The sequence below is a fragment of the Castanea sativa genome, chromosome 5 (genome assembly GCF_040712315.1).
Source record: "Castanea sativa cultivar Marrone di Chiusa Pesio chromosome 5, ASM4071231v1".
NCBI classification, from domain to species: domain Eukaryota; kingdom Viridiplantae; phylum Streptophyta; class Magnoliopsida; order Fagales; family Fagaceae; genus Castanea; species Castanea sativa.
In genome coordinates, this window is record NC_134017.1 from 78,495,220 (window position 1) to 78,507,782 (window position 12,563).

General features: G+C 35.5%; 1 protein-coding gene across 2 annotated transcripts; it reads left to right on the forward strand.

The window, feature by feature from the left end:
* The first annotated feature begins 8,703 nt into the window (after nt 1–8,703).
* LOC142636357 (agglutinin) lies at nt 8,704–10,874 on the forward strand. Of its 2 annotated transcripts, none has more exons than XM_075810550.1 (4): nt 8,704–8,997; nt 9,128–9,376; nt 9,687–9,914; nt 10,149–10,874. In XM_075810550.1, exons 1-4 carry the CDS (start codon nt 8,791–8,793, stop codon nt 10,395–10,397), a joined length of 933 nt encoding a protein of 310 aa, XP_075666665.1. In that variant the 5' UTR covers nt 8,704–8,790; the 3' UTR covers nt 10,398–10,874. The 2 variants fall into 2 exon arrangements, with proteins under 2 accessions (XP_075666665.1, XP_075666666.1); XM_075810551.1 differs by having other exon boundaries at nt 9,690–9,914.
* Nucleotides 10,875–12,563: the final 1,689 nt, after the last annotated feature.

Consider the following 12,563-nt stretch of genomic DNA (forward strand, 5'->3'; position numbering starts at 1 on the left):
TTGTGTCGATGACTTCCAATAAAGTGTGATACGAACTGTGCGCCTAGTTCCTTAAAAGTGCCGATAGAATTAGGCGTCAGCCTACTGTACCAATCCCTCGCAGGCCCTTTCAAGGTGGTAAGAAAAGCCCTGCACATGATTTCATCTGGTACACCCTGAAGATGCATTAGGGTTTTGAAAGACTCCAGGTGATCCAACGGGTCTTTGGATCCGTCGTAGTTTTCCACATGGGGCATGCAAAACTTTGGAGGAACGGGGCATGAATTCACCAACGCTGTGAAAGGCGAATCCGTTCTATGGACTAGGTCGTCCAGGTTGCTGGATACCCGTCCTCTAAGGGCGTTCATCATCACATCCATGCGTTTCCTCATCTCCTGCATCTCGGCTGTGATATGAGGTGGCAGGGAGTCCGAGGCGGATGACGAGTTTGTCTCCGGCCGTTCCGGCCTTGTCGGTGCGGTGCTACCTTCAGGCCTGACGGCATTACTCCCCTCCGGGCTTGCGACTTCCTGGTCCTCCTCTGGTGCACTTTGGTGCGCATCCCTCTGCCGTAGTTGCTCTTCTAAATCGTGATTCTGTTTAGTAAGGCGCTCAATAGCAGCAGCAAGCGTCTGAACTTGCCTTTCTAGTGCTGTAGCATGCGGTTCTTCGCCTTGATTGTTGACTGTCGCCATCGATCTGGTGAGTACCATGCAACTTTTTGTCTTTGGAATAGAGCAAAGGCTGAATTAGTTTTCCTTTCACTCTCGTTCCCCACAGACGGCGCCAATTGATGATGTCGAAAATATCACCAATAAGTTGCGAGCACTCTCCAACTCGAATCAAACCTGCAAATAGAAAACAAAGAGACCTAAAAGAGAGCACCGGTGTGGTGCCGGCCAAAAACCCTCCGAAGGTCAAGTTAGAATTTCTTTTCAACCCTAAAGTGCTAGAGTTGAGTCAAATGTGCGTACCTCGAGTCATGGGTGTTTTGGATGTATTTATAGGGGTGTAAAGTCAACCTCCATCCCTTGATTATCAAGCTCTTTCCTTTTATGATTGAAACTCTTTCCATTCTCATACATTCAAGAATTCCTTTCCTTATGAAATTCCTCTGATTAAGGCTAACGTGCAGTGCAAGAATTCTTCGTATTTATGTTTGCGTGAATCACACTCAGGGCCACGTCAGCCCTAATAACCTAGCGTGGTTTGAGGTAGCCTGGAGAGCGACGCATGAATTCTTCTTGTCCGTCTACCACCCATCCGTCCTCCTTGAGTCATATTACCCGTCACCTTATTATAATCATACCGGCCTTACCGTCATGTTGGTTTTACCCTTATCATATATATATATATATATATATATATATATATATATATATATAAAGTAGAAACCTCATGTGAGAGTGCATGAGACCCTGTCATGTGGCACTCTGTCTCTCAAGCTACAATACACTCTTCGGCTTCTTTCACAAAAAAAGTTCGCAGTCTAGATTTAGTGATCAGGTGAAGCTGTAAATGTGGAAGACTGAGAGACTTCTATGTTTGGTCTTTTGGGCTTTATTGCAATCACTTTCCCATATTATTTCAACCACTTTTGGGTTCCTCTCCCTTTTCAAACTTCTTGGACTCTTGTGCTGGTAATTTTTGCTATTTCTGAAATTGAGAAGTTATTTCATTATATTTTTGCTTTGCATATTGTAAAACATGTTCTTTTATATATACCCATTTCTTGTGGCCTTAAAAATTAAATCTTCCATAAATTTTCTCTTATACCTATGCGAAAACCATGTGGTCCTCTAACCATTTGAGATCATGCACAAGAAAAGGATGGTGAAGATGTGTTCTATACACATGCAATTGTCAGAGAAATTTAAAGGTGGAAGTCATAGGAGTGAAAAGGCCTAATGAAATGGTTATGATCCATGATATGAATAGATGTAAGAGACCAAGACTTAATAGGTGAATGGTACTTAACTGATCTTGGGAAAGTAGTTCAATTGCTTAGTGTTTACAGTGAGCAACCCCTCCCCCCCCCACCCCCCCCCCCCCAATTTATAATTTTTTTCCTCACTCAGTTGTTGGGCTTAATGGTGATGTTGCTACTACAACTACCTTGGAAAAAGTTGGGAGTCATCTGCCTACAAATGTTAGTTTGCAGGTACTAATTTAATAAGTTTACCAATTCAATAATTAGCTTGGTTAGTATTTGTATGGCTGTGCCCTACTTGAAAGTGTATTGAATCTTGGCTTAGGGTGTGTTTGGTTGGAATGAAAACAGAGATGATGAAAAATAGGAAGAAGAAAATATGGTGAAAAATGTCATTTTCCACTGTTTGGTTGAAGAAAGAAAATATGAGAGGCAGAAAATAAGGGAGAAAGTTTTCCCTCCGGGCCCACTTTTTTTATACTCTCAATTTGGGAGGAAAATGGAGAGAGAAAAGTGCTTAGAAATGCATTTTACACAAATACCCTCTCACCTACCCCTCACTTTATTCATGACCGGATCGATGACTTTTGCCTCTTCTCAGTAACGTTGCTTTGGCTTATGCTTTTTTTTTTTTTTTGGCAAAGTTGCCTCTTCTTTTTTTCTTTTGATTTTCGAGGCTTCCTTTTTTCTTTTTCTTTTTTCTTCTTCTGGACAGAAACGTTGCCTTTTTTTTTTTAAAGGATTGGGCGTGCCTTTCTTTCTTCTAGTAGTAAAGTTGCCTTTTCTTTCCTTTTTTTTCTTTCCTTTGATTTTCTATGGGTTGGGCATGAGTTTTTTTATTTATTTATTTTTTTAACTAGACGTGATTTCTTTAGGGGACATGATTTTTATTTTTTAATAAATTTGAGAGATTGTTCTTTTTTTGTGGTTATTTGTCACTTTTTTGTTTTAATGGGACATCATTCTTTAACAAGGATATATGAGTAAATTTATTCAAACCCATTTTTTTCCATCCCTCCAATTTTCCACTCTCAACCAAACAAATAGGAGAGAAAATAAAACTTTTATATCCTCACACTTTTCCATCCTCCCACCATTTTCTATCCTCCAACTTTTCCACTCTTCCAACCAAACGGACCCTTAGGCTTTTCCTCTTGATCTTGTGGTTTTGTGTCTTAGTGGCAAATTATTGAGTGATTATCAAGGGTCCTTCTGATCATATATATATTTGCCTTTTGATGTACTGCTACAAAAATCAAATGCTAGCATGGCCACTGTGCTTGAACTGGACTAGTGGTTATAGGTTTCACCACAACGGCCATTCGTAATGGCCTGCTAGCAATAATAGAACCAGCTCACATGGTGGTCGATCTACTTTTCATGCCACAGATTGTCCTTAATATTGTTAATTATCATTGCTTGTTATTTTTATTTAAATGATGAAGGATTGATATGTAGTTTATATCAAACAATGATGGAGAATTTGAAGATTTGGATATTCAAAAAATTCATATTGTTGCAACTCATAAATTTTTTCATATACCTGTGCGAAAACCATGTGGCCCTCTAACCATTTGAGATCATGCACAAGAAAAGGATGGTGAAGATGTGTTCTATACATGCACATGGAATTGTCAGATAAATTTAAAGGTGGGAGTCATAGGAGTGAAAAAGCCTAATGAAATGGCAATGATTCATGATATGGATAGTTGTAAGAGACCAAGACTTAATAGGTGAATGGTACTTAACCGATCTTGGGAAAGTAGTTCAATTGATCAGTGTTTAAAGTGAGCAACCCTTTCATTTATAAATTTTTTCCTCACTCAGTTGTTGGGCTTAACAGTGATGTTGCTACTACAACTACCTTGCAAAAAGTTGGGAGTCATCTGCGTACAAATGTTAGTGCCTTGAATAGGCATCTTCTTACAACTGAGCTTGCAGGTACTGGAAAGTGCCTTTAATAATTTTACCAATTCAATAATTAGCTTGGTTAGTATTTGTATGGCTGTGCCTTTCTGGAAAGTGTATTGAATCTTGGCTTAGGCTTTTCCTCTGGATCTTGTCGTTTTGTGTCTTAGTGGCAAATTATTGAGTGATTATCAAGGGTCCTTCTGATCATATATATTTGCCTTTTGACGTACTGCTACAAAAATCAAATGCTAGCATGGCCACTGTGTTTGAACTGGATTAGTGTTATAGGTTTCACCACAACGGCCTTTCATAATGGCCCGCTAGCAATGACAGAACCAGCTCACATGGTGGTCTACTTTTTATGCCACATATTGTCCTTAATATTGTTAATTATTATTGCTTGGCATTTTTATTTAAATGATGAAGGATTGATATGTAGTTTATATCAAACAATGATGGAGAATTTGAAGATTTGGATATTCAAAAAATTCATATTGTTGCAACTCATAGTTGGAAACATTGCTATCAATTACATTAATTTTTTTTTTCATTTCTTTAAGTCCTTTGAATAGTTTCATGTGTTAAAATTGGTATTCGATGATAGTTAAATAGGAAATTTTATTAATAGTTGCACCATAATTATTGAGATTTGTATTAGTATAGCATGATAATTTAAATGATCATGTGATCATTGACTAGGCACATGGTTCTGTCATTACTTATTCAAAAACTCAAAGCATTATCTGCATCGCGCGAGTAATTTACAAGTTATAACAAATCACCAAGATATGGTTTTAGGGTTTAGGATTTAGGATATAGAGTTTAGGGTTAGGGTTTAGGGTTTAGAGTTTAGGGTTTTAGGTTTTAGGGTTAAAGAGTTTAAGGGTTTTAGGGTTTAAGGGTTTAGGGTTTTAGATTTAGAGTTTAGGGTTCAGGGTTTAGGGTTTTGTGACCCTTTATCTTCCGGGGCATCCTTAGTGTGCGTTGGGCTAGGCCAGAACACACTTAGGGTGCCCCGGGCCCATAGGCTAACATCATCAATCTTGTCTTTTCCTCTAGCTTTTTTGTTCTGAATTCGTTCGCCTATTTAAATGCCTTTTCGAAATCTGATTGAGTTGGTTATGGTACCAATGGGGAGATCTAGATGTCTAGTTTTTAAAACACTTGACATTTCGAAAATCCAACGGTTGGATAAAAAGTTATGGTCTCGGGAAGTGAGCTGATGCGCCAAGTACGGTTTTCAAGATATCTCAATCGTTTTAACTCCAATTTCAACCCAAGCGGTCATTGGAAAGGGAATTCAAGAATCTTCACAATGACATTGGTTCCAACCCATTCTGATGGTTGGATCAAAATTTGGTTTTCGGTCGCTCTCGGGAGTCAACCTTAGGTCAAACTTGGTTAAAATTGATAAAAATCTTCGATAACCTTGAGTTTGATATAAAAACATGAAAATGTTGTCTTGGGGTGGTTTTGTCCAATTTTGACATTCTGTCAACCTTGGGTTGACTAAGGGCAGTTTGGTCAATTTGACATAAAAAGACATTTTGAGTGCTTTGATGTCTGAATAGGTTTTACCATGTCAATTTAGATGTTCCCACAATTCCCTAGTGAAAAATTGAGATTTGTAGAATTTTCGGGATTTGGCACGCAAATGTAGAATGGACAACGTACGGTATTTGCATTAATTTTATTATTTTTAATTTTTTTGGTTTTTTATTTAATAAAAAAATTATTTTTTATTTATTTGCTAATATTTTGGATTATATTGGTGAAAATTTAGGTGGCTTAGGTGATTACCTAAGTTGTCTAGTGGTTGGGTTAAGCTTTATGTTTATGTTGAGACAAGATAAGCATGCAAAAATTGTCGTGGATGCAAAACTTGTCGTGGACTTTTTTAAAGGTTGTAAAAGGATGGCTGTGCATGGTGGACCTTTGTAAGCAACAAATGTCAGTACATGTAAACATATAAGAAAGTTGTACAGAAAATTCAAAAAGGAGCTAGGCAGTCCACTATCGTATGATTATGAAGTCCATTATAGATTTGTGGACTATTCACGACTTGGGCATATTTTGCAAGAAATAAAGACGTTAAAGGCTGATCTTGGTAAAGGCTCGTTCTCATGTGTCAGAAGATCTGGCAACTCAGTGGCGCACTCCTTAGCTAAGTTTGCAAAATCTATTTCTGATGATGTAATTTGGATTGAAGATCCTTCTCTTCCTACCTTAGAGGCTTTGCTCTTTGATGTAAATTCTTCTCTTCTATGAATGAAAGTTTGTTTTCTCAAATATATATTAATACGTAAAACTTAGAAAAAATCCAATTAAATTCTATAATTAAAATCCAATTTTGCACCATGTGTCCTAAATTATGTATTTTTAGAGAGAGTTTTATTTCTTAATTTTAGAGTCAATTGTGGGACCATATCATAAATCCATCCAAGTGAGTTATTGACTTATTGTGTATAAAAACTAAAGAGTCTAGAATTAATAAACATAAACAATTTTTTTTTAAATGAACAATTTACATTTTCTACATAATAATATTCTTATAACACTTTTTAAAGAGTTAAAAAATATAAGAATGACTATTAGTAATATTAAAATTATATATGTAAATATTATACTATGTATTTTTATGTATATCTTTTAAGTATAACTATGCAATTGCATAAGGTTACAAGCTAGTTTGTAATTAATTACAAAAACCATGTGGTCCCCTAAATAGAATTTTGTTAATCTTGTCTTTCTGCATCTCTATTCCACGATGTGGAATGCAGTGAGCTTTACCACATGCCATCTCTTGCTACGACAACATTTTTTGTTGTTCTTCATTGTGTGGATGAGAATAGAGAACGCAAAGGGGTTCCCCTTGTTCCATTTTTTCTATTGGAGAAGTGCGTGAAGAGTGTGTGAATCCTTCAAGTGCAAATTTTGTAGGGATTTTCAGTGATTCATTATAATTTGGAGTCACCACTAATCACCGAATTTTCTAAATGTGAGCGGTCTTTCTATGCTTTACGTAATAAAATTTTTAATAATTTTATTATTTTTATTTTTCAGTTTTTTATTGGATAGAAAATTTATCTTTTTTCTTTTTTGAGAATTAATTTATCATTTATTTATTCACTAATATTTGGGGTTTTAAATTTAGGGGCCTTAGTTGATTACACAAGTGGTCTAGTGATTTTTTTTTTTTTGAGTAAACAGTAATATTTAATAAAACACACACGAAAATAGTAATAATAGTGTTTCAAACCTGATTTATAGTACATTATATAATCAGAGTACAACTACAAAAGGGCCTAACCATTGTAGTTGTAAAATGAGGTCATAAACAGCAGACACTAGACACACACAACTATTGTGGGATAAACATCCCAATTTTTTTTAAGTAAATAGTAATACTTATTAGAACATACACAAAAATAGTAATAATAGTATTTTAATCAGGTTTATAATACATTACATAACCAGAATATACCTACAAAAGGACCTAACCTTTATAGTTATAAATTGAGATTATAAACAGCGGACACTAGACACACACAACCAATGTGGGTTAACCTTATTGCTAACTTTCACATCCCCCAAACTTCCATAGTTAGCAATTTTTAATTAATTAAAACGACACGTGTTGTCCACCAAATAGGAGTTTGTAATTAAGTATAGTCTTGTCCTATTGCTAAACATGGCAATATAGGGTAAAATTTTCTGACCTGACCCGAGAGTTATTGAATAATTATTGTACATCTCAAATTATTTGGCCAAGTAAGAGATGTTGGATTGTGTGGCCAAATAGCCCCACAATATGAATGTTGAACTGTGTGGTTAAACAACCCATAATGTGTATGCGTGTAATTCTCAAAAGAAATTACCTTATATAATATTGTATATGAGATGATTATTATTAATAAAATTGTTTGAATAATGGAATTGCAGTTTTGGCTATGATTGGCTGTGTGCGGTTTAACATGGTCAAATATGCAACTGAGATTATATTTCTCAAGGATAATGAGTTGTGGGTGGGGTAGTGAGGTGGATAGAAGATCTAATTTTAACATTTACAAATGTTAGAAACTTTAACGTTCATGTCCTAATTTGTAGGAATTGAATTGAACGTTGGCAACTTTTGTGGGTCTTTAAATATCTCACTTGAGATCTTTAGATAAGATAACAACATAAAATCCTATAGAGAGAAAAAAAAAAAAAAAAAACCCCACTGTACCTAAACACTATTTCACTCTTATCTCTCCATTTGAATATACGTTTTAGATATTTAGGGCATGTTTGGTTTAGCATTTCAAACTCACATGTTTACATTTTAAACAATTTTACACATATTTTTTCACTCCTACAAATTTCAAAAAATTACAAAAATTTCATCTCAAAGTACTCTATCAAATATCCCCTTACTCTCTTAGTGCTTTAGTTGAACAAGAGTTCTATTTCAATTTGAGTTCTATTTCAATTTTGCTTCACTTGACACGGGAGATTTAACCCCGGAATAAGATAGAACCAAAAGAATTACACTCTTTGAAAAACCAAAACGGTTTACACATGCTTTTGAACTCCTCAGTAAAAAAAGAGAATCATGTACAAAGTACTTTTTTGCTTTTAGTTTGTGTTGATTTTTAAAACGTGCAAATCGTTTAGCATTAAAAAAAGAAAATAGAACGTGCAAATCTCAAGACATACAACTTGCCTAGTGATGAATAAATTTATAATTTTTGAAGATAAGTGGGAGATTTTCTACCAATACCAATGAGAGGAAGACACATGGGGGAAAAAAATCTTACACCTTATCGCATTGGCTAGAAACCGGTATATATGGATATGGACAAGTCTTGTCCTGTAGCATCTCTCTTCGGTTATAAAAGGAGATGGCATTCTTTGTTCATCGTAAGGCAACAAAAAATAATACACAATTCGCTTCAGTTCTGTCTTAGTGATCATCATCTCTTTGCAACATGGAGGAGTTCTTGACGGTTGGGCTGTGGGGAGGTGAAGGTGGAGACCGGTGGAGCTTCGTGGTAAATAATGGTGGGATCATTGGTATGGAAATCGTTCATGCAAATGGCATCGCATCAATTACATTCAAATGTGGAGATGAGTATGGTGTACTCCAGCATTCTAGGAAGTTTGGTGGTACTGGTGAAGGCTGGAAAACTGACAAGGTACGTACATATATATATTGGTACTACTCAGTTACATTAATCATGCATTATTTTTGTGAAAGAAGAAATTAAATATACGTACATTAAATGAAGTTGAATGAATGTTTTTTGGTCTGTTATATATATGTAGATATCGCTCAACTGGCCTGAAGAGTACCTGACATCCATTAGCGGTACAGTTGCTGACTTGTGGCAGCATATTATAATTCGTTCTCTAAGTTTTAAAACAAATAAGGGTACTGAGTATGGACCCTATGGAGTTGTGACCGGTCAACCATTTTCCTACAGTACCGAGGGTGGCGTAATTGTTGGATTCCATGGCCGTTCGGGTACTTTGCTTGATGCCATTGGGGCCTATGTGAAAATACCGCAGAAAAAGGTTTGGTCGACATCATTGTATAATGTTTCCCAAAGTTCATGCGTGCATATGTTTTATTTGAGGACTAAGCTTACGTTTGGAAAAATTAAAATCTGCCAACTTATTTTACTATTCAACTTAACTATTATATATTAGCTTCATAGCAGTTTTTGATATTATTTATGCACCTCACTATATTATTTTAACTAATTTTTGCTTTTATTTACAGTACTTTTAGCAAAAAAAATTTAAATTAATAAAATAAACGGTTTTCAAACAGACCCTAATAGATGTTATTCATTTACAATGGTTGCCCTTGTTTAATTAATAGCAGGACAATACTTTGAAAATGGCTTTACCTGTTCCTCGAGGACCTGGGCCTTGGGGTGGGCATGGCGGGATGGAATGGGATGATGGAGTTTTTCCGGCAATTCGTGAATTGCATTTGTACGTTGGAGATTCAGTGATTCATGCAATTCGTGTGTCTTATCAAAGCAAAGACGGAGAGCCTGTTTTGTCACCGAAGCATGGTGGAGAAGGCGGTGAGCCAATTGATCCGGTAAATAAATATTTAATAATAATAACTATTACAATGTCATTATTTAAATATGAAAAAAAAATTGCAATTATAATTCTGAAACACTATACAAAGATGTTACAATACCATGCTTGCATGTTACTTTGATTTGTTAGTTGAGCTGTGTAGAACATACAATAAACTTTACAAGCTTACATATATAATTCTAATTCTAATTAAAATTTTGCTAATCCTATTTGTATTCTGGTTTGGTAGATAAAACTGGAAGTATCAAAGGAATTCTTGATTCGCATTGCGGGATTTTATGGGCCTGTTGAAGGGAGCGGTAGCTTCAAAGCTTTGCGGTCCATTACATTCTACACAAACAAAGCCAAATATGGACCCTATGGTGATGAGATTGGTCAAGCTTTCACATCAAGTGTTGCCCCAGGAAGGGTTGTTGGTTTCCATGGAAGAAGTGGTGCCTATTTAGATGCCATAGGGGTGCATATGGAATACTTTTGAACATGTTACTAGAGAATGAGCAGCATTCATAAATAATCTACTACCACTACAAAAAACGCGGGCTATAGTCACGTTTTAAAAACGCGGCTATAGCTCCTAAAAACATGGCTATAGGTTAATTTAGTCTATAGCCACGTTTTCTATAACCGTGTTTTTAGACGTGGCCTAAAAGTTGTAACTATCCGTCCAACAGGTCTATAACTGCGTTTGAAAGACCTATAGTTACAGGTTGAATATGTTTCTTTTTAATTGGTTTTGAAGGGAATAATTGAATGGGGAAAAATCATCTACTTAAAGAAAGTGAGGTGTACATTTCCTCTTCTTTAAGTTGGGGGATAATAGCCCTATTCTATGTGTTATTTGAAAATTGTTGTGGTGTTGTTGTCGTTGTTTTGGTGTTTGTCCTGTTTGGTTGAGTTGAGTGTCTCATCTATTTGTAAATTTCTTTTGAATGAAATAAAGTTGCTCATTCGTCTATTTACTCGTATCATTGGTTTACAGTTTTTCTTTGTCTTTGCTTAAATCAGGAGGGTTGATATTTTCTTAACCTAGATTTGGTAATAAATTAATTAGATATAGGTGACTGTAAAAACAAAAATCTCAAGTTTGAAAATCAATAAATTGAAAATGTTTAACAAATGTATTTTTGTATCGATGAATTTGAAGGTACAATTCTCTATATTTATATTATAATACAATAGAAAAAAGTCATCTTATTTGTTCTCCTTAGAGAACTCTACAATTCAAGTTTTGCATCGATGTAGTTTTGATTCAAACACAATGGCCTCCAGTTCGATTGGAAAGTGGATTGAAGGGGCTTTAAAATGTAATTGTGATGACTCTTTAGCTATGTGCTTGTTAGAGATTTCTTGTTCCTTGCATTCTACATGTGCTCTGTGAATGTTTTTGATCTTCAAAAATTTGTGGTGAAAGTTCTTCAAGATTTCAGAGCTTGAATCTGATGAAGTTTCGATAAATCAAAGTTTTTGAAGCTCGATTCCAATAGAACTTTGAAACTTGGAATAATAATTTGGATGAATTTTTTTTAATATACTTTGTCTTCAAAGATTTGTAATGAAAGACATCTACAAATAATTTTCAACATATATATAGCTAAAGATTAAAAAAGAAAAACCCAAATAGGTCTAAAATGCCACACTCCTATGCCACTTGTGGCGAGATACTTTTCACGCCAAACCAAACTCTTATTTTTTATATTATTTTTCTGCTTCAACACTCAACACCCATTCAGACACACTCTCTCTCTCTCTCATCTGTCCACGTCTTCTCTCATATTCTCTCCCACTCTCAAACCGGTTGTCTGGAGATTGGAGCAAGGGCGGTGGCTATGGTGGTTTATTTCATTCTTTCCCTGGGTCTTCTCACTCTGCATCTCTCATGCCTCTGTCAGGCTCCGATGAATACAAACTAGTGGTGGGTTGATACTTGGGTTTTCACGGTAATACTACCTTTTTATGTTATGCATAATCTCTATCTGGAAAAAAAGTTTTCAAGCGACACAATGCACTCCTCCAGGCTCCAGATAAACTTTGTGCACTCTGGGAATGAAATTCAAAAGTACATAACACAATTCCTTGCCACATTCAATTTCCAAAAAAAAAACAACAAACCCCACCTTCACAAATTAAAAAAAAAAAAAAAAAAAATTAACATTTCCAATCCTCACCTAATACTTAAATTTAAAAACAGAAACAAACAATACAAAAACATATATAAGATAACATATCTTTACCTGTGTTCATCTCGAATTTCAATCTTCTGCACTTACTTTGCCCTAGTAAAAAAAATCTGCCACCACCACCAAAAATCAATAAAATTTTCAGAAACAATAAAATTTTCAACACACACACACACACAGAAAGAGAGTAAAGGACTTTACTGCGATGTGAGGAATAGTGGTGACGTTGAAGCTTGTTGTTGTAGTCCAAGGAAACCAAGCCCAACAAAATGAACCGCTTCGATGATTGAAAATGAGAACCAAAGAATGAAGGGTTTAGCAGTGCTGTAACTTTGGCATTGAGTGTGATGATCGGAGGAAGGGTTTAGCAGTAAAAACTAAGGGAGCTTTACAAGACGAAAGGAGTGAAAATATGAGCGTTGTTGATGAGAGGAGCAACAGCAGAGATGAGAGAGGAGGACATTCAA